The following is a 23,886-nucleotide window of genomic DNA, read 5'->3' as shown; positions in this document are numbered from 1 at the left end:
AGGAAGAAATAATTTCTTCTTATTTACGACGGGATTTAATAGTCGTGATAATTAACCCGCGGCCGTAATTAACTTCTGCCAGCTTTACTCGGAAAGTCTAGAGGTCTTAAAATCGATATCGTCACGCTCACGATCGAGTAACAAGCGGCGCGAGCGATTCTTTCGCCGTATTCGTCTTTCGTTTCATTTAGGCTGAGAAAGACGTCGTGTTTCCGTCTTTAACGTTTAGACGGTTCTCTTTGCAGGGTTTGTGCAATATCTACGTAGAATAATTTCCGTTTGAGTTGTTGGATGAATTTGTGTGTAACTTTTGGGGTAATTTGTTCGAATACTCTGTTACGTTTCAGATGTCGTCACGTTCTTTCAAACACCAACGTAGCTAATTATCGTCGGTTTTTAAGACTTTTTTTTTCGTGTTTTCGAACGATACGTCTAACTTGGCCAGTGGTTAGATAGAGTAAGACGAATCGATTACGCGTTGTTTGAATTCTATACGGAGAACGATACCGTGAAAGGAAATAAAGATAATCGATAGACTCGAGTTACAAGTGTTGGTCGTTAAAATCTAGTTAACTGCATTTAATCGATTCCGTGCGTGTTACGTATTTCCTCTAGCACGGAATACGAATCGAAACTGCGGAATTTAATCTACGATACGTAAAATACGTTGCAAAGAAGACGGACCGTATTCGAACACGTTACCCCGTCGTTGGAAGCAGGTGGAGCCGTGGTACGCTGGTTCTTGGCGTTCACTCTGCGTGCGTGTCTACCTGCTAGATGTATCGTATAATAATCGAGTATAACGATCATGTATCACTAACGTGCATCGGGGCGCTCGTCGGCGGCTCCAGAGCTTTGTCTGCAGATAGTCAAAGATAGGAACGTACGGGGACCTGAGGATGTAACGCCGGATGCACCAGCGTCGCGTGTTGCAGCGTGCCGGGTAATTCGCCAGCGGTCGAGTATGCCAGTGGATGGTGCCACAATTCAGGACCACCAGGGAAGAATGGGCTCCCTAAGTCTGTAATAGAATACACAGTTAGAAATCATCTCTTAGACAACTAAACGTTCCGAATGGAACGATCGACAATGATCGAAACAACATGGTTTCAAATAATTCAAATACGTATGTAGAACAGACATATTTTATCTTTGTTGTTTTCTTAATGTTCGCCAGAGTCTCGTCTTTTCTCTTTCTTTCGACGAAGCGGCGTAGAAACTTGCAGATAGATATACGTAAGCGAGAGATTCAGAGGAAAAGTAATACGTACGATGAAACTTTTGCTTTGGGAAAATATCGTGAGCGACGATCGACAGGAAAATAGAAAATTCCGAACGGAGAATTTTCGTTTACAACAGATTGTGTAATAGAAAAGTCTGATCGTCCAAATCTTGAATTTTTTCTTTTTGTAGAAATATGCAAATGTACGCTGTCTAATATAAAAATACATCAAATTTTATGGAGAAGTATGGATTTTAAATAGAAATGGAGGGAAAAAACGAGGTAGTATTACTTTTCCATTGACAATGAGACGCGTTATTAATGACGGTAATTGGCTTGAACGAGCGACGTTGTAATCGCGAATATAATTTATATGTAATTTGATTTCAATTGTAAAAAAGTTGGAAATGTTATGTAAAGTTATACGATTATAATATCTCGCGATTTCGATGATAATATATTTCCTCCGAATCTTTAAAATACAGTTAAATATTACTTGATTGTGTTTTTCTCGATGGTTCACGGTTCAACGAGTAATTTATTCGGCGTGTAGTTTATTCTTGATTAAAAGGATTGCCAGTCTTTATCGATCTGTTTGTATCGTTTCGACGCAGGCTTACGTTGTTTAAGAGTAGTTCAAGGTATTGTCCATCCATACAGTTCATCTATATAGTCTTGTACAGATCAAACATGTTGGAACGCGTTAGAACAAACGTGTATCGCGTTAATTTCTTCGTACTTTTCTAATCGATATTGTTCTCCTTTACGAGCAATGTTTTCCACAATACCGTTTAAGTTATAATTAAACTAATTCTAGTTTGAGATAATTTCATCGTTTCGAATTTAGAATTAGTTTAATTATCTAATCGAGATAATTTCATCATCTCGAATTTGGAATTGAATCGAATTGTACGAAGAGTCGCGTCGATGAATAATTAAAAATTGCATTAATTAATAATTTTGTCAAATACTTCGGCTTAAAATTTCAAACCGATAAATTTCACATTAATTCTCGCGAAAGATGATCAAATTTAGAAAACTAGGCAATTACCTTTTTGCTCGATCGATAAGCACATTATTCCACGACCATGTTAACCAATGCTCTCTAGTTGAATGAAAACCTTTGAATTGCAAATCAATCGAAGTACCACTATGCTATACGCAATTCGAATCATTATCGCGAAACAATTGTAGCCAATCAAAACATTCCTATTCGCATACGTATCTAATGGACAACGTGACACAATACGATCGTGTACGTAGTGGAGTGTAATCGTTCGTCGTTAATTAAAAAAGAAAAGAAAAGGGGAGAAATAAGAAATCACGTTGATAATTTTACTTTTATATTCGTAAATGCCATTACTGTCATTATACTATGTTTTACTTAATATTTCTTCCCATGTACTTTCTTCTTGTCTACATATTTGTACGACGCGCAATTAGATCGGTCGTAAGTTTCTACGCCGCTATAAATATCAAGATTATTAGTAGACTGGATAGTAATAAAACGATACGATCATCGAACGTAATCGCTGGTAGGCAAGAAATATGAATTTCTTGGAATCACGAGTCGGGAAAGATATAGAAACGGTGATTAACTGTACCGAATACCAATCGTCGAGTATTGCTACATTTTGTTTTGGGAACGGCATCGATTCACCTAAATCGTTCGCTCGAAGTTTTATTCGTAAACCGTTTGTTATATCAGAAAAATGTTACGCGAGAAAGTAATAATAATAAAACGAATGCTATTTGAATTTCTTATCGAGTCAGGAATTTTGTTTTAGTGGAATGTATAACGTTTCGTACTCCTATCACGCTGATTTGAAAAAGTATTCGACGAATTCGTACATTTGTCTGACCAAGTACTGACTCGAGACACGAAATGTTCATAAAATATACTCAAACTACCAGTTGGCGAAGAACTGACTATAGTACCACGCGTGTCTCCCAATTCCAACTTTATTCGAATTTTTCACGTAACAAACACTTTACGTGATTGTATGTTATGTTATCGTGATATAACGAACAGCGTGATTAACGATAATAATAATAATAGCAATTCAAAGCGATCGCGCGATCATCTCGAGTGGATGCGATGCGAAAATCACGGGAGATAAATTCTATATCCTAACGAATAATAATTACGCGTCTTTGATGATTCGCTGACGCTATGCGATCTTTTGTGCTTTATTAAAAATTTATTTGTCTTCTTACAATATCGAAAGTGGCATAGTTATCATTGAACAAATAACTTTGATAGAAATTGATAAAAGAGTATTTTAATGGTTAAACAAGCAGGATGCCAGCGATACGTTCCTTGGTAATATTAGTTCAACTTTTATAAACGATTAAAGGATTTCAGGAGAGAGAGAGAGGTACAAGTATACGCGTTATATCGTTGCCACGATTTAAAGATTTTCATATTCGTATCACATTCTCCTTCGAACTTTTTAATTCATAATCTCGGAAACTGTACATTTTCACTCTTCCTAATCTCTTTCGCGAATAATTTGTTTTAACAATCGAAAGATTCAGTGAAAAAGTGGCACGAGTACACGCATATGCGAATTTCTCTATTGTTTCCGTAATTCGAAAGTTTATCTTATTCTCCAACGGAGCGTTCTTTTTATCAGGTTCTACGTTTCAATTTCGCGGTATTAAAATTTCGTAGTCGCGTGAAAGTGCTATCGAACGATACGAAATCGATGTACTTGAAATTAATGAACTAGAAATTAATTAACTTAATCGATTCTTTTATTTATTTATCGTAATGCCTACTTTCAGTTTAGGTTGGCTTCTGGAATACATCGTATTTACCTATCGCTGTCTCGCGTACCAACTAACGTTAAGGTTAATTAATCGGCTGAAAAACCACAAATCTGCCATTCTTATATTCAAGATGCTTATTTCCAAACCCTCTAAGTAAGAAAAAAGCATAAAGACCTCTCACGTAACGTAAGGAGGATTTCTAGGGTTCGTCGTTTGCCACGGAACTGTTCGGATCCCCTTTGAGTCTCGACTCTTCTTTACCCTCGGCGAACCGGAAGTGCTCGACACTTGCACACGTAAGTATTGTATTCGCGGCTACACCGAGGAGGCAGTGTCTGGCCGTCCCGTGGCAAAATCAATGAAAATCGGCGTGCAACTGCTTCCACGGAACCGTTTGTTTCTCATGACCGACGATACGTCACGAACAGGCAATTATTCCAGAAAGATCGCACAGAGTGGCCACGGTTGCGCAACAACCGCCGCTCTTTTCATACAACGTTGCAGAAAACGTTGTATCGCGAGCTAAGATCTAGAGCAACCTGGCAGCATCGAACTTTATAATTAATCGTTCTCTTGCTGGCCACGAATCACGAGCGAAAAAGTTCAGAGACGTTTTCTTGTTTCTCGAGCTGCGCGTTTCAGCGTTTTTGTTCGACGAGTGGCTAAAGAATTTCTCGAAACGTGATTTTTATCGGGATGATTTATGGGGATGGTAGGTGGTCGTTGATAACAGACTGATACTCGTGGCTGCTCGCGGTTTAACGATAAACGTTCACCGACGATGACTGATTCGTGATTTTCTAGAAAGTTCGGTACGAATGCTTGGAAAGTAGAGTTGCGAAACGACGATAGAGTAAGAGAAATTCTCGCAAGTGCGATTATTCGTTACGTGGGAATAGTTGGATTCGCGGAATAGGATTTTAGGTGGATTAATTTTGGATGTAAAGCGACGCGAGATTACCCGTAGCCGATTCGTAGCCCGAAGTATTTCATCGCTAGATCGTATAGAAAAATTCCTTCGAACAATTTCCTTTCATTTGTTTTTCTTATCAGATCGGATAAGAGATAATCTTTCTATACGCGAGCAGACAATAGTAATCGTCCCTTCGAAGTTCGACTAATTTTCTTTTAAATTCTCTCCTTATTAAGATCCATTAAATCTCGCGGCTGAATGTTAATGATTTTGATAATCTGCTAATTACGTATCGTTAGAGAGTCTGGCCTGTTAACGAGCTACTTTTATACATTTTTAATAGTAGCCGCGTTTCTGTTCCGAGAAAGATGGCGTATCTAGGATGGCCAGCGCCTAGCAAAAAAGCATCGGCTTTGTATAACGTTGCATCGCGATCGGACGATGGAGATGCGAGTGGTTCAACCTGGCTGCATTGTGCTTTGTAATTAGTGATTTTCCTGCCACCTGGGGGAATAACTAATTTTTCGTGGAATTTCTTTCATAATCTACTCTTTCCGCGAATGCAACGGTTCTTCGGCAAGAATTCGCGAAAATTCCAAAGTTTCCAGTTAGATCGAATTATATTTCGCAGTTCTGTCACAAGTTTCGATCACTTTTTGCAAATTTTCCGTGAGTTGTAAGTCGGTTCCTAAATTTCTCGATACTCGGTAATTATCCTTTAAGCGCGTGTTTACTTTTACAACTTACTTGTAAAGAAAATTAGATAAAATACCACATTTTCTTTTTTACGAGTTTGCATATAATTTTACGACAAAGCTTATCCTATGCCAATCATTCTGTTATCGGATTCGACGAATTACATTATTTCTTCCACTAGATTTAAAGATACGTTTCGTGCTCTCCGAAGCATCGCAGACGTATCTAACATATCATAGAAGGGCTTTTGAATTTTTATTTGGAACAATAATTACGCATTCGGTTAAGTTGATTTGTGGTATAAGAATTTTTCTCTGTGTACGCCGTTTGCTTAACTTCCAAACTTCCATCTTCTAATTTCGATAATAATTCTAATCTGCGACAATAATAGTTGCCGTGCTTTTAATTTTGCTAGTAAAATTAGAAATTTTAATCCCTCCAATCTCCTCGAATTCCATTCCATCGTTTGTACAAGAAAAGGTAATGAAACTCTATCCTTTTCAATTTTTCTCATAAATTTTCCACTTACAAGAAAATCCTTGGCAACTAATAACGTATAACGAACGCAAGAAAGGGAAGAGGAGGAAAAATGATTTTTCGATGAGTAGAAAGGAGAAAGGAGAAAGAGCGAGAGGTGGGAAAACGGTAAATAATTGAGAGGCACGTCACACCTGCACTGGCACCGGTTTTTACCACACGCCAACGGGGCTTTTCGTACGTGGCAGGACCTTGCGCTTTATTGATTTTAGGCTGACCCACGGATTCCCACGGCGAACCCGTAAGTTCCGACGAGCGTGAGTGCTTATTCCACGCTGTTTTCCTCCGTACGCTTTTCACCGGTTTTTCGAGTAATTCAACCGCGAAAGGCCGTCGAACTTTTTACCGCTGCAAAGCACCGAGGGATGCTTAAAGGTCAGACGAAAAACGTCGAAAGAACTTACCGAAAAAATGAATCAAATTCGTGGAACTAACGCGTCTTACGCTTCGTTGTGTGCTCGACGCGTCTTGTAATTACGCGATTTAAAACTAGTAATAGGTACTTACAGTTTTAATCGGATATGGCGTGTAATCGAGATCGAAGGATTAACGACACGTGCGAAGACCTAAGCGAACCTGAGAAATCACGAAACGTTGGACCATGAAAAATCGGCGTTCAATATCGTAATAACGCATATCGTCTTTTAATAATTTCATACTCCGATCGATCTTAGCTTTCGTACTATTATTATTATATTTGTTGTTGTTCCATTCTACGAGTGCTATGAACGGTTTCACGTTTCATTAAAATCTCGAAGAGAAAATATCCGTATAATGCGATATAAACTCGAAGAACTGAAACCATTATATCGCGATTACGAAGAAAATTGTCCGAATAAATGTTTTAAAAACTTGGGAAATGTTATCGAAGATAGAAAAATAAACGTCGAGTACGCTAAAAAAAAAAAAAAATCAAATTTCCGCGTTTCATACGTAAAATTGAAAACTCGCAGAAACGATTATCGCAGATTCCAGTTATTATCAAAATCATGGCACGAACGTTAAAAAACAAGCAAATGACGTAACGTGAAACCAAGGAACTGATATATTACTGCTTTTTAATTACGAACAAGATCGATAGAATCGATTTTAAAGATTATTATCGTATAATATTATTTTATATAATAATCATATCAATTTTCTATAATATTATATAATAACGGATATCAATAAATAACAAGGAATATTATATAATTTTAAAGGCTAGTAAAATAAACACTAAACTTAAGATTAAAATTCGCAAAATTAAAAGCTTCCAGGGATAATTACCTCGGATTACGATTATTGTGGAAATCGAAGAACGAAAAAAACAGCCAAGTGAGGTAATTTAATACGAAAGAAGCTAGATCACTACGTCGTGATTACGAAGAAAATCGATCGAGCGCAGGAGTGGCTTGTTATTTTTCCACAGGGACTCGATAGACACACGCGCTAGCCAACCACGTTAAATAAAATGTTTAGTTAACGCGCTCGTTAACGCGGACGGTATTGAAGGTATCTAGAGTGGAAGAAGCAGCAGAGAACATAGAGGTTACGAGACACCTTTGTTTCATCAAAAACCGGAGAATCTAATATCATCGTAGCTGTGCGGCGACACAAAGACGAAACGTATGAAACGCGAACGGACGTGTTTGAAAAACATTTGTACAACGGAATGCAAAACCGGTCTAACTCTTCGCTATGTGTTCGCGTTGAAATAATGGCAAAGGAACCGAACCGAGTTAAATCCGCGCAACTATCTTCCTCGTTCTCTTCTCTTCTCTTCTCTTCTCTTCTTTTTTTCTCCAAATCCTTTTTTTATCCTACTTCCTCTTCTTCTCTCTTTTACGTTTAATCAGTCGAATCGTTCGACACACGATATCACTTTTTTCCGACGTAGTTAAACGATGGCGATATAATGGAAAATGCGAGTAAAGCGGAACGATAGAACGAATTGGTAAAATGGGATTTATTACGCTCGAGTCGGAACGGTTTAGATGCCAAGAATGTTATTACGAACGTTTCAAAGAGATTCATCGTTTAACAAAATTCATTGTTTACCGTTTGTCGGATTCTTCTTATCTGTGGCGTACATACAATAATCCTTCTTCTCTATGCGATTTATTTCAACGAATATAAATTTTAACGTTTTGTAAAAGAGATTACCAAGAGAGGCTACTGGAAAAGAATTCCTTACGGGAGCAACATATCCGATTAGCTGTAATTCGATGCGCATTTTTTTATAACCCCTGTAAGAATTAACTCGAGAGATCTTCGTGTTTATTATCTTTTATCCTACGAAGAATATAAAAGGAAAATCAAAGAAATTAACAATCGAGTTTCAAAGTGTCGTCATTTTTGTCTTACTTGTCGCTTTAGAATCAACCTGATCCTAAAATTAAGAATACCTTCGATTCAATTATACAGGAAATAGCCGGAAATTTCGCGAAACGAAACGAAAGTCATTTTTCTCTAAAAAAAATTGACGAATAAACGCACGTACAAAGCGTTTACGCAAAGATTTATATAGATTCGTTGTAAAAAATGCCAAAAATTGCAAAGCGGAGTAGTTCCCTAAGTAACCAGACTATAATAAACGCGAAATCGCGTCGATTTATCGCGATTATCGGTCACGATCGCTCCGATCGCGTTTTCGTTGCCTGTCGTGTGCAAACAATAACGCGTTGCGTTACTTACGCAGCGAGGAATGCGCGTCTACGTTCTCGCAAGAAAAATGCACGGTCGGGTAAGTTTTCGCACGCCACAAGGTGAACTGTTCTACGTCGAAGGTTGTCGTTGGTTCGCTCGATATCCACGTATGCACGAGAATCTTGCGCAGCTGGATTTTAAACGACATAACCGACATAAACAACGACGCGACCTCGATATAGTCTGTTCGACGTATCGTTAGTTTACTAGAAGCGTGGTATTTGAAAAATCGCGAATTTCCAGCTATTTGCGAACAAATTTTCGCGCACGGTAAATAAACTCAGAGACGAGTGACTAACGTTATTAATAATTGAACGATAATTACGTATCTGGGTAGCAAAGTTGAGAAATTTAGGAAGAATCGTTTTAACTTCTGCGAGATCCATTACCGTTTGATTTTACGGTGTTAATTGTCAGCGCGTAGAAATGCGAGGTTTTCTCCTCTCTGTGTTAACTATTAATAGGTTTGCTCATTAGTATTCTAGTTTCAGTGGAAAATTATTGTCTGACTTAACTTTGCTTCCTCTTAATCTTCTTAAGCTTCCCCTTTGGGTTCGTAAAATTTGGAATTAAAGTCCAACTGGGTTTTCGTGAGAAAAATACAAGTGTGTACACGTATATATGTATAAATTTGGATTAAAATGTGTAAGCAAACACACAGGATACTATTCGAAACTTTTGGCAGGAACTTGTATCGTCGAGTTTTTGTCGTTTTACTTTCTATTCCTGATAACTTGTACGACAGTTACTCCTTATAATAATCACTTCAGAGTCTTTTAGGGAGAAAAGAAATCTTTACACTGCTTTGTTTATCACGTGGTCTGAACGAGTTCGAGATTTAGGTCACAATTTCGCACAATTTTTTCCATTTCTAACGCAAATCTCCTTTTTGTAACAAAGAACCGCATTCACGTATCCTCGTGAATATCGAATAAAACAGAATTATTTTCTTCGACCGCCAGTTGTTCGCCTCATGCACCTTTAATTCGAACGTTGTGCCGGTTATCTGGCGCGGTTAAAGTAAACAATTGACTTTCTAAGAGATCGAAATGAAAGGACACCGAGTAGTGGGATAAACGTATTCATAAAAATATCAAAAGTATGCAAATGAAAGAGTTTTGTGGAATACTTTCTACAAAGGCGGTATTCCTTCGCCGTAAAATGGATCGAAACTGCAGTGCCATTTTTCGACGACGTATTATGCGTGGTATTTATAAAATGAATCGCACCGTTGATTTTTAAATCAAATATACCGTAAATCAGTGGCAAGTGGAATATTTTACGCGTCTCTCGTTTGACAATTTTTTTATAAAATTTTGTTACCAAGTACCCGAGAGAAACTAATTTGTACGCGTAAAATTTGGTTAAAAACTATTTGAGGAAGATTAAATGGCGCGCGCAATATAAATGTTTTTCAAAATTACGTAAGAGAAATTAAACGCTACGTCTGTTGAAAATTTACGCTAAACAACTAATTGATAAATCATATAATTTATAATAATGTGTATACATATTACGTAGTCAAAGTCATTAAAAGTTACGTAAAAAAAAAAAAAAAGAATCTACCTATACGCGGGTAACAAAAATTTCGTGACAAAAATTTGCGCGAAGGATAAGCGTTTTAAACTTTCTTTATATTTACATCCATTTTTTTCCTTATTCCGACAACTGTTAAAAGCGTCAATGAAAAGAGTACAGAGTTTTTTCCGGAAGCGTTTAGACGTTCCTCGATCGAGATACCCCCACGGACGTGCTGAATCGAAACGGATTACCAATTATTTTCAATAACGGTTTACGAGGTCGTGACGAGCTTCGGCTCCCGTGGGACTGCCCGTTTAATCGATCCCACGTTTCCACGTAGCTCGATGTATATATCGACGATCGAGGAACGTTTTTCCTCGCGCGATTCTTAAGCCAGTTTCCGCCATTCCGACGCAGGAGTTTCTCGCATGAGTCACGGTTTATTAACACGGCTGGCCGAGCACGTTCCGAGTATAATTGTTCTACTCGTTCGCGGTTACGAGCAGTGCAATCACCGCGAAAAATCGCTTCTCAGCTTTTGGAAAAATTCGCGGACGCAGCTAAGCGAACGTCGAAGAACGTGCATGCGTATGGCGACGATTACTCGTTTTCATCTCTTCTTCGTATAATACACGCACGATGTAAAAACAGGATCAAGCATATAATATCGCGTATAAAGTAATTTTGAATCTAACCGCAGAGCTTCGAATTCTAAGATAAAATTGCGGGAAGAAAAGATACTTTTAAGTAGATTCGGATGCGGACGAATGACGTAGCTTCGCGTTCTTTGTAGACGCACCGCTCTCATTAGTCGGAACGTCCTACGCAGCATTTTTCGATTTTTCGATATAACGCGTTGAAACGTTCGAAGTCGTTGTTCGACGTACGAAAGAAAAACGCTTGGATCGTCGATCGTAGTCGGTATCTGCAAAGGTGTGTTTTACCTTTTAAGAAACTTATAATCGTATCTTTTATTTTCGAATCGTAGGAAGAAGGAACGACAAAGTTTCGGCTTATTTCAGTTTCGAAATGGTAATTTTAATTAAGAAGAGCAGCATAGTATTTTGATATATATAATATATAATCTCCGTACCTCCATCCGTGCTCTAGAGAAATATGGATTGGAAAATAGAAAGCGCTTTACCTCTGTCGTTTCTTTTTCTCGTTTCATGGAGATTAACTTCTATTTCTGTCTTAGTCGCATCAACGAACGAGATGACGCTTCATAGATTCAAGCTTTTAGCTTCTTTACGCAGATCGAATTTCTCTTTTCGCTCGAGATGGAAATAAGAAACCTGTCAGTGTGCTCCAAGTATCGATTGAAATTGAACTAAAATCAGCGAAAGAGCGGGTATACGCGAAGCAGACCACACCTAATTAGACGCAAACTATTGCTAAATTATTCAGCTAATCTTGTCTCCATAAGATCAATGGCGACTTTAAACAGTCACCGTTGATCGGCGATACGACAAGTTATAATACGAGGTAAATAGCAAAAATATCAAAAATCGAATTGTGTACATATCTAATACAATCTCGAACTATCGCGCAAAGCAACCGATGTGAAACCAAATTCTTAAGATGGCCGTTTCCCTCGACGATATTCAAATTCTATATTTAAAGGCACGAACGGTAGTAACAACCAAATAACCAGGATGTCGAATCGAGAACAAACCCAGCTTTAACTATTTACGAAACAGAAGCTTCCTCGACGCGATCAGCAGTAATCGAATTTTTTCTCTGGCTTTGGGAGCGCAACGATCCATGTACGTTGCTTTACACCCACGTCTACGTCAGGTTGTATTCTCGTCTCATATCGTCCGAAGCAACATTTTTTTTTTCTCGCTTGTTTCCATCTCTTTGCGTTCGATCGCCGCGCGAAACACACGGACGCTCACCGCGCAGAGAAAGGATGTTCTCGGTGCGATTTTGTATCAGCCACTTACCAACACCCTTCGATATTTTCGAAACGCGCACGCTACAGGAATTGACGTTTCAATTACACCGTCGATATTCCTTTAACCGGATCCTTCCTCTGTCTTTTCGTTTTCATCGAGAGATCGTTCTCCAAGGGGAGAATTCGCCGACGTTCTCGACGAGAGTACACGGCCGGCTCTGCGTGGGAAATTCGACGCACGCCTATCGGCATAACGCTCGAAATCGAAGTAGCTGCGACTTTTCACGCGGAAATCGCGCTATTTTTACCGGGGCGCTCTCAATAATTCAACACACAGTCCGCCAAGGTCTCGATGCTCGCCCCATTCTTTCCCTCCCGATAGCTTTCGCGTCTCCGCGTCTCCCATACGCGGATCGACCGGACATGTTTTATTCACAAGTAGCCTCTCCTGCAACTTCTTAAGCGTTCGATTTAACCAACTTTTTTTTCCTATCTCGTGATTCGATTAGGTAACTTTGTTTCGCGCTACTTCTGCATCTATGGACGTTCTTGTAAAAAATTCAGCTATTATTCACTGGCGAAGTTTCACGAGTTACGAGTTACGGATCACGGACGTTAATAAACAGATCGCGGACTTTTGCGCGTTTATAGGAAATTCGAAAGCGTTGCGTAGGATGCACGTAATGCGAAAAAATGTATAAGATATTCAAAGTATATTTAGTGGTTTCTGCGATACTAGGTGAACGAAACAATTTTCCATCTACGTTCTATTTTCTTCGTTACGTTCTCGAAAATACGAGCTTGCGTGAAAATCCACAGTCCGTTAATAAATACCTTTATATAGCGGTGTAACAAATTTGACGATGAAACGAACGAGATTATAGGAGTAAAGCGATTATTCTATTCCAATAACATACTGTTACTACGACTTGTAACTCGTCAATTTGCTAATATCGCTAGTTGTGAAATTATCGTGCAACTTTTACAAGTCACAAGTTAAAACATCGCTGATGCTAATAAATATTTTCATATAGCGGTAACGAGTTTAGTAATAAAGATCATAGAAGTTTATAATCTGCAAATAGTAACTTGTTAATTTGCTAATACAATTGGTTGATGAATCGTTACGCAACCGAGGCTTGGTACGAAGAAGACGCATATTAAATATTTTAACGTCTTGTCAACTAAGTGTACGATCTAACCAACATCTTCCTAAATATTTTTTCTTACGATTTTTCTCAAAATAATATTATTAAATATATTTAAAATGTAAGGTATTCGCATCAATTAAATTGATCATTTATCGCAATGTAAAATTATTTTTCTGTCAATTTCATGATTTTTCGTGGCATTCCACGATTTCTACAGTTGGGATAATAAGCGAATATCAAAATTTAATCCAAGTAGATTCCATTTAAGTTGCAAATAAAGAACGAAGCTAATCTGGAAAATATTAAAAAATAGCACCTGGGTTAAGGGATATTTAACGCTTTAAAATTTACCGTTTTACCACTGTAGATTCTAATATTAGTAGAGCGACGGAATGACAAGTTTCTTTTCCTTTTAATCTTATTTTCGAATTATTTATACGCGACCGATTGGATATTATCGCTTATTAAGTTGCGAGAACAAATCTATTTTTTGGTTGATCAAATACTCCATTTAACAAGTTACCGGTATTTAGAAACTGGTAATTGATAATTGGAAACAGAATTTAAAAGGAATACTTCTTATCATGATCTTTAATAAACACTAGTATTCCGTAATTGGTAATTCTCTACACGATATTTATACTATCATACAATTTTACGTAGTAATTTTTAGACGAATTATGAAATAGATCAATGCACTTTCCTTTTAAATTAAACAAACGAATAAATCGAATTAATCGGCATAGATTACAGGAAAGAATGGGAGAATATTCGTTAGTTAATTACCAAGTGTTAATTACGAAGCGAAAGCTGATGTTTGTGTTCACGAGAAACGTATGGTATCGATCACGAATTTGAGACCAGCCCCTACCGTGCCGAGAAGGGGCTTCTTTAGGATAGTTGGATAGTTTGACAGCGGGTTGGCTTCTCACGGTATCACCGAAAGTATCGCCGTTTATTTCAAGAGGAATATAACGAACCATAATCGGGCGTGTCATAAATTTCACGCGTATAATACCGTACATTTAATACTATCATTTATAACACTATTACTAAATTTGATCATGTACTACCCATACATTGGATAATTAATAATTACGCTCGATCGTATCGATTAAATATTACCGCGTGAAATAGGTAGGTATCTACGCATCTTCCTATATATCTTCAAGTATCGTACGTTCGATCGGATCGTTTGATACTTTTCATACTTTTTCTACTTCTACGTTCTCTTGCCTTTGTCGAAAGAAACGTTTTATCGAAAGAAAAAGAAATATTTAAATCTTTAAATTAAACAAACGAAACAAATAATATTTGCGAGAGGGGAAACCTACGATTCACAAAAGTATTGGGCAGTGTGCGTTACAGTGGGTAAAAGTCCCGTAAATGGAAGCAAGCGACGTTTTACGACTTCGTCGCGCATCATAAAATCCGTAGACAATTTTTCCACTTCGAGCCGTCGTCTCGATATCGTTGGAAAATTGACGTTTTTATATATTTACGCGGCCGTAGCCTATCGGTAATCGATATCGTCGAACTGGTTGATATCGACCTGGTCGACCAATAAAATTCACTGTCCTGACCGCGTGGCTTATCCTTATTTCAAGAAGTCTCTTCACCATACCGACACGAATGCATATTTATTACCGATGTAAAACAACCATCCAAAGGGAATCCACTCGAGCTTCACGCCGTTCCTTTTATCTTCCTAGATCGATTCGCATCGCATTCCACTAGACGCATCCTCGATTTACTTCCGTGTCCTACGCGACCTAACTTTAACTTTTATTCAAAAAGTTACGAAATCGTACACGAAATCTACACCGAATGAAATTTTCTCAAAAGTAAATCCTTTTCTTCGGCTTTGTACATTTCTTTCTCTGGCTCTTTTCTTTTTCTCCTATTTAAATAGCAAAATATTTTACAAGTTTTACGTTTTATAAACTTCTTTCTCTAGCTCCTTTTTTTCTCATTTAACCCCTTGCACTCTGTAAATTATTCCATACGATTGGCTTAGTTTATCATTTTCGTAACGTAGAATTTTATTTTGAGGAGAAGAGGTAACGAATTTATTTGTACGATGGTTTATCGATAGAAATAGAAACAAATAATTTTGAGATAATATCAGACGAGTACAAAGGGTTAAAGACTAGTTTAATGGCTTAAAGTAACGATTAAGACACTGGTAAGGATACGGACGAACGCAACAATTGTTCGACTTTTCTCTTTCTCTTTTTGGCTCTTTTTCATTCCGACAAAGAGTGTACTGTTCTATTCGTTCGAATTTTAGTTACGTTCGACTGCATCGCCAATGTTGATTGTATGGATGATCGATAGAGTTAATATCGACGTCTATTGTTTCGCAAGGTAACCCAAAAAGAACGCGAGGAAAACGCATGCCCACACGTATCAAACTGATCGGACAGCGGTGGAAGTACGATAATTAATTTTCCGGCGATGTTGCCACGGTGGTATTGTATATTCTATTTCGGTAATATATGAAATGGGATTGATATTAATGTTCTGTTCAGACACCTGTCAAGATAATCGCTTCGATCGTGACACTAACTCGAATTTTAAATAAATTATGCCGTTATTTAATTGTTGTTATTTAATTGTTATTTATTAATTAAGGAAATTTGCCGATTAATCTTAAATTCCCCACTATATATTTTATGAACGTTGCAATTTAAATTCTTCGCAGTAAACTATATGTAAATTTCATTGCCTGAAAAATGTCCATTAAATACAGATTTGCAATTTGACTAAGTAAATAAATATATTTATACATACGTAACTATAAAATGATATTGCTAGGTTCATTCGCTATTTAACACTGGAAAAAGTATTTTAATCGACGCTGTGAAAGTCGAACGTTTTTGAGTCGTAGAAAAGTCATCGATTATTAATAATTAGAACTTTATAATTTTTTACAGAAATACGTATAACGTATTGAGATTTAGTACCAGTTTTATAAAGAAACAAATATATTCATCGTTTAGTTGGCTATTAATTTATCGAACTACCAATAGTTGTCTATATAAAATATCAAATATGGAAGGTTCCATACAAAGCAGTATTACTGAAATCAATAACCACGTATGATCGTATTTTCCTCCGAACAAAAATCAACGTTAACATCGTCAAAAGCAGCCGAACGGCTTTATTAACTGGAAAAGTAAAACTGCAGGATTCGATGGACCTGGTATATCCACCGTTAAATAAGAAATACATAATCCGTTGGACGAGAATCACGCTTGTTACATACCATCTATTTGTTCATTCGTTAAATAAAAATCATAGATCTGCTTTTAAGAAAGAAAGAACAGAAATTCATCAAACCTTTCAAATTTCACGCTATCGTCCCTCAATGTCCTCTCTGCAACATCTACCATAAATATAATACAAAGGTATGGCTAATTTATCGTACTGTATCCACGCTGTCCGATGTCTTGATCACCGAATGTCGTAAGGGGTTCGAACTCGAGGACGCGCGGGTTTGGTGGACGGGAACGTCGGACGAAGAGAAAGAAATTAAAAAAAAAAAAAAAAAAAAAGAGAAGAAAGAAACAGGAGGAAGATACGCTCCAAGACGAGGGGTGGCGGTGGAAGAAGTAGAGAGAAAGAGATAGAGAAACAACAGGGAGGAAGATACGTTGTAGTTCGGTGCAGTGGGTGAGAATAGTAGTGAGACGTATCCAGCGAGTGAACGAGTGGCGGTGCATACTTACGTCCAGTTAGAGGGTGCATCAGAGCAGGGTGCGAGGTGGCTGCTGCAGCGGCTGGTTGCTTGGGTTTGCTAACCTTTGTGTTACTTTTTGCAAATTCCAAACGTATGGTTTGTGGCATATCAGGATCGAATCTAACCCCCTGCTGCAAATAGATTCCCTAAATTAGTAAACCGGGAGCACACGTGGATGCTTGGAATTGGTGAGAGGAGAACAAAGAGAGAAAAGACAGAGAGTGTGAGTGGCGGCAAAATTACGCTCGAAGGAATTCTATCGATCTACGCTTTCGTCGCCAGCCAAGCTTCAAAGTAGATTTTCGTTGTACTTTGCTTGCAATCAGAAGGGTTTGAAGAGAAACAGCTTCGAGACGCGGAGAATTTTTGGTACTCGTGACCTCACGCTTTTAGCCTTCGTTACTAAATAGCGGTAAAGCGTTTGTGATTTTGTCGAGGAGAGGAATTTTCAATTCTCGGTGAATTTGGAATTTTGAAACTTTTCCGATGGACGGTTTTAGAAGGCGGTTTTAGTTACGTTTTAAACGCTTGTCGATAATCGTCGAATAGAGGGTTTCTTTAGTAATAAAACCGGACTTTCAATTGGTATTGGGATTGGTAGGTGACCGCAACAATTTGAATTGATTACTAGAACAGGTTATATCATAGGTTATATCGGAATAGGTTACCCAATTTAATTTCGCTTTCCTATTTTACTTTGTTCGCTTAATTCGAATTTGTTTGCTATTCTCCGTCTTATAGGTACAGATTATCGTATAAAGCGTAGAATACAAGGTAATATTAAATTGGGTAACCGCACACCGGATAATTCGAATTCGGTGCTTAATTATTTTATGCTCTTTCTTTTCTACGATTTATCATACAAGATTTAAAATACAAAATAAAAATAAGATACTTGAAACTTAGGCAACCTTTTAAAAATGTAATTAGCTGTGTAACCCGGTCTGCCATATTTAAATTATCTATCGAGAATTAAACAAAAAGTAAATGAAACTCTAAATTTCATTCGTCCTTTTTTCTACATCTTTTCTGTATTTATTATCTTAATTACTATCGACCTAACACCGTATGATCGGATCGACGACTGGCAACGAAAGTGTCGTATAAAACGATGCGTAGGGTAAGAGCGACGAAGGGGGATGAACAAGGGTGACGGAGTTACAGGAAAATTAGCACAAGATGGTGTGTGTATGTGTGTTTTCTGCGTGTATACATGTAAGTGTCTGTATATCCGTGTCTCTGTTAGTACAGTGGCTATCGATAGAAGTGGGTCGTTCGTTAGTCTGTTTCAGGCTGTTCTCAGCGTACGTGTCCATCCGACAAGAGGATGTTTCGAGTCTCTCTCGTACGTAACCGGTTACACAGGGTTATAAAGACATTGCAAATTGCGTGAGGTCAATTGCAGTGGTGTGATAAAAAAGAAGGATCGTACGTATACGTGTGTGAGTAATACATTCATGTACGCTTAATCTTTCCACAGCGAACAAGTAGCACGAGGAAAAAAGGCTCAAGGAGCCATCGATTACGATATTATCTTTACATTTTACATATCGCTGTATACGATGCAATTAATTAAAATTCATTACCCATTAAAGGATCAAACTATATAAGTATCGTTTGTATCTGTCGTGAGAAATGCAAGAAATCTCGCGACGATAAAGCGATAATTATTTTCCAAGCCGTTAATTCCGAATTCTTCGTAACTTTATTACACGACCAGAAGATTATTGTACCGTGCTACGATCCTTGAATTTTTATATTCCAATTGCTCTCTCATTTCGACAAATGGAAAATATTTGTTACGTTTTAAGAGCATCTTCGCCATAAAATCGAAAGGTAAACGCGCATACGAATAACAATTCTTTTTATTTCGTTCGGAGTAAAGATGATTTTTAACGTTGGAAAGGTACAATTGGCTGGAACATGATCGCAAGAACGTAGCAGAGTCGAACATACTTGTTTACTACACACGTATATATGGTCTATTGTATCGTTGAAATTTATCAGAATGTATTTGTACAAGATCCAAATCCATAGATTAAACGTCATATACTTCTATACATATGTAAACGATTTTTGTATCAAACTTGAAAACTCGACAGGGGTGTAAGAGAGAGAAAGAGAGAGAGAGAGAGAAAGAGAGAGGGGGGAGGAGATAGATAGATAAAGAGAGAGAGAGAGAGAGAGAGAGAGAGAGAGAGAGAGAGACAAGGGGGTGATTTCAAAGGCTAAAACGGGGGATGTGACACGCTTATTAAAAGGCAAAAAACAACACCATATATATGTATATTTCAGTATGGTAGTATCACACGGTGCAACCAGCGTTATTACAGTATGATGTTGGTATACGTATACGGAGAAACAAGGTAATTTATACTACGGATTCGTCCCAGGTTAAAAAAGAAAGAGATGATTACAGGAGGAAGCTAATTGTAGTATATAGAAACAGAAAGAAACTTTTATGTATAATATATATATATATAAAATTAAATACGTATATATATACATATATTATAGAATAGAAAAATAAATGGAAGAAGAAAGAGAGTATGTGTGTAAGTACGTGTATGGTAATTAATAAAGGTAAATAGCTACGTAGCATTAACCCGTGCCAGCTGGAATCTAAGGCAAGGGTGTGTATTTTCATATATGTATATGATACTTTGAGAGAGACAAAAGAATGTAAAAAAAAGAATATATAATATATATAAGGGAGGAAGAAGAAAATTGCGGGCCATTGTTTGTACGTATGTGTATGTATATTTATATAATAGAGAGAAAGTATGGCTATATAATTGTAAGGGAGCCCGCGGGAGCTCTCGCGTTTTATCGAGCAGCTTTTTCTCTCTCGAATACCTACGAGAAACGGAGTATTACCTGAAGGTCCTGTTTCGCTGCCTCGGCGCCGGCCCTCGTGTGAAAAGTCACGAAACCCACCGGCTGAAATCAAACAAAACGTACACGTCAATACGTTTTACTCCTTATATTCCTACTTGGTATTCGGAAAAGGATTTCATCGTTATCTGTTGCGTATCGCTTTGATTTCATATGTAGCTTGCGAATGTATACGCATTCGTAGGAAACGTAGAGTTGTAAAACTGCACAGAGCGCGCGCGATACGCTAAAACACGCGAGAAGATAAAACCAAGATTTCAAAACATATAAAACGTGTCGAATAAGTACTCTTTATAATTTTCTCCTTCTATCATGACAGGTGAAATAGATTTCTTGTTAGATTCCATCTTCTCGATTATACTCGTAAAAATATGAATTTGCATAAATGCTCGTAATAATAAATTATGCAAAGATATAGAAAATCGAACGAAAGATATTTAAATTTTCTTAAGTAACGCGCAGTACACTCCTTTCTTATCAAAATGATCGTCGGTGATAGTGTTATTTTATATGCAACTTTATTAAAAAACCTCGCCGAGTGAAAAAGGAAATGATTAAGGGAATAAAAAAAAGGAAATATTCGCATAGGTAGATTAAAAAGCTAGCGATACGATACCCTATATTGTTAGGTTACTAAATGTTAGTAGATAGCGAGATTTTCATCTCTACCCTTGCATTTTTAATTTATTGGGCAGTTCAGATCTTGGGCAAAAAAAGGAAACATTTAGATTTTAATTAGGATCTGGAGTTTCATTCTGGTCCTGAAAACGACTGATATATCGCGAAGGTAAGGCAAGGCTAGATTTTTGATAGAAACCCCTCGAGGTTTAGGGTCGTGGAGCAATTTCTCCAAAGAAGAGAGACGCGTGATACATCGTCATGTTCTAGGCGTGTTTGCAGTGTCCCTGCAGAGTTTGTAAAAAGTGGAGAAGATTGCAATTTTTCATTCTTACGCCCTGCTTAACCTTGGTTAACTGTGTTGCCTTTTGATCGAAAATTTCATTACTTGCAAAATTAAAAACTAATAAAGATGAATCAGTTTTAATTAGGTCGCCTTTAGTCCTTCAAAATGGAATGCGATTTAATTTATCCTTACCTTTTAAAATTCCTTTTAATTTATTATTAAAATTATATATATATAAAAGTAATATTATTAAGAAAATTGCGTTTTTGAAAATATAAATGTGAAAATATATAAATTCAACGTTAATTTTGCTAGCTTTTCATTCTATATTTGCTGGATTTTCCTTTATTTTTCATTACTTCTATTAATCTGTTAGGTATACTATCCACTAACTTGCCCAAAGTTTCGAATATCTTTTGTTAAGTCCAACCATATTTAAAAAGCTACATTAAAGCTGGCTTTTACCGATCGTAAACTTTCCCTGCTGCAATTCCCTAGTCCAGCTTCTCTATCGAATAATAATTCCATTCTTGAAATCTTGTGAAATCATTTTTTTGTAGCGACGGTTGGTACGAATAGGAACATTGTTTCATTGAAAAATTATCTGTATTGCTCCTGGTTCGGTTATGAAAGGCAATAGCTTGCCATGTAACATCTGCTGATATTCTGTAACGTTCGATTTACCCTTTACACAATTTCGTTTAACGTATTCAGGTATGATCGGTGGTTTCCTGAAAATATCGCAGAAAATACGTTCGAGTTTATAATTATTCGCAGCAGTGTATACATCGATAAACTATTTTTGTGCTACCGAAAGGCAATGACTTGATTTAAGAAAAGGTCGTAGATAACGCGGTCCTTTGACTCGACACGGCGGATCTATCAGCTATTTCACTTATATTGTATCGATCGTACATCGACCGAAGGTTTAAAAGTACCTAATTCTTGATCTATCGAACCAAACAACCCCGTTAATCGATGTCAACAAACAATATATCATTCCATGTCAGAAAGAATAGAAAAGGGGGGGTGGAAAAAAAAGAGAAAACAGAGAACAAACGTTCGAAGCGTTGGAAATATAGATAGAGCGTCTTATTGCACGGGACGAATCAGCTCGCAGAGCTTAAAATAGATCGAATAGACTTTCCGGCTAGATGGTGCTCGCAAGTTCACCCTCGGTTTCCTAAGAGGGGATTCGAGAAGCCTGTAATTCACCGAGAAACGAATCGTTCGTTCAACGGTCTTTCTACGGTGTAATTTTCCGGGGGAACTCGATGGAATTTCCACGCGTTTACCGCTAAGAACCGATACGGGTTTTCGGTTCGGTAAACGTTTGCGGTGAAACTATGCCGTGATTCTGTTTCATTGAGAAAAGAGCCACGAGCGACCCAGATTCGAATTTTCATCGATATACCATCGAATTCTTTTTCACTCAATTACCGAGCTAATTTTATTTTACCGTTTCGGAGAAAAGTAGAAAGTAGATCTTATTCGTTTATATTTTCTAACTTAAGCTTTCTCGTACAGTTTTATAACGCATTTTTTCGCTTCTTTCTCATAATTTTTTATCTACTAATCTAACGAAGAATAATTTAATCGATCGAACGAAGGAAACGTTACGAACGAAAATCAGTTAATACGCAAAAAGGAAATTTCTTCGATAAAAAAATATGATCTTTTTAAACAGCGCTGTATCATTTTTCTTTGTGGATAAATTCAGCGATATAGGATTAACGGTACAACTATCAAATCCGTCAAACCTAATGACAGGTTCGACGTTTTTCTGCTTTTGATATCGCTGAAAACATGCAGCTGCTTTTAGCAAGATTAAAATCGAATTTTATTCGGATAGAGATACCATTGTATACAGCGATTTAATTGCATTGTACCATTTAATCATTTATTCTAGGTTCTGCAGCGTATTTATTCTAGGTTAATCAATACGCGAACAGAATCCTGTTTACTAACTAAGAAGTAAAGATTTTATATAGAGAGAAATGTTAAAGGTACAAATATCGGTATAAGCTGAACCCAGGTATAGCTCTGACATCACGGAAAAGATGCTCTAACTTATTTAAAAAACAAACTAATATCTACGCGAAATCTAAATTCTTGTTAAATCTAAAAATGTAAAAGAAAATTACAAAATTACGCCTAATAGGAAGTTTGCGATCGAGGAAAACAAAAATAGATACACCTACCGATCGAATGCCTAAAACTTCAAAGCGGAAGGCAACGACACGACGTTCCAAGTAACCTCAAGACGATCCTAAATAAGATTCGACGGTTTCTAAAAGCCACGAACCTTTTTAACCGATCTAGCCACAAGCAAGTACATCTCTCCTCTTTTTTCTTTTTTTTTTACATGGAGAAATCCTCGTGGACACTCCGCAGCTGCGACAGCAGAAGAGCAGTGTCGGACAAGCAAGTACCTGAAATCGCTACAACCGACATGTATTGTACGTGCATAAATATTCCCACTGATACAAATACGATGTAAATATGGTATCTACGTATTACTTATGACCAAACGATAAAGTACTGGTCTGATATAATACCGTACAAGCCTGTGAAATACAGTTGTACGTGACCGTAGTCGCTAATAACCCTCAGAGCTGGACGAGACTTGACACAAGTAAAATAAAAAAAAAAAAAAAAAAAAAAAAAATGTGGGGAAGATAAAGAAATAAAAATCATAGCAAGAAGATGTTTGCCGTCGAAATACCTTTGATTTTCCTCTTGATTTCCAGTTACCGCAAAAACGCGAATGTTTCTCGCACTATTGAAAAAACTATTCATCGAATGGGAATAATCCGTTTAACAGTCGTGCTCGACGGATATTCAGGAAGCGTTGTTTCGTGCCAGCTTTATACCTATGATAATATTAGCCCGTGTATAACGATCCTCGACACGAGATATATCCTCGTTGTGTTTTCTACAAATTTTTA

The 23,886-nt window shown here is 37.3% G+C and overlaps 1 protein-coding gene across 9 annotated transcripts in view; it reads right to left on the bottom strand.

Annotated features, from left to right (window-relative positions):
* The window catches only part of LOC139994486 (protein couch potato), a 183,243-nt gene that overhangs the window by 24,097 nt on the left and 135,260 nt on the right, over nt 1–23,886 (bottom strand). For 3 of the 9 annotated variants that reach the window (XM_072017230.1, XM_072017248.1, XM_072017257.1), the window contains exons 4-6: nt 20,017–20,079; nt 17,129–17,270; nt 888–1,021 (exon numbers count right to left, since the gene is read on the bottom strand). In XM_072017230.1, coding sequence (XP_071873331.1) covers nt 888–1,021; nt 17,129–17,270; nt 20,017–20,079 — 339 coding nt within the window. The remainder of the gene's footprint in view (nt 1–887; nt 1,022–17,128; nt 17,271–20,016; nt 20,080–23,886) is intronic. The other 6 variants (XM_072017212.1, XM_072017204.1, XM_072017184.1 and 3 more) reach the window with 3 other exon arrangements.

The sequence above is a fragment of the Bombus fervidus genome, chromosome 2, assembly GCF_041682495.2.
Source record: "Bombus fervidus isolate BK054 chromosome 2, iyBomFerv1, whole genome shotgun sequence".
NCBI classification, from domain to species: Eukaryota; Metazoa; Arthropoda; class Insecta; order Hymenoptera; family Apidae; genus Bombus; species Bombus fervidus.
The sequence above is the reverse complement of the archived record's forward strand: the minus strand, read 5'-3'. Positions and strand labels throughout refer to the sequence as shown.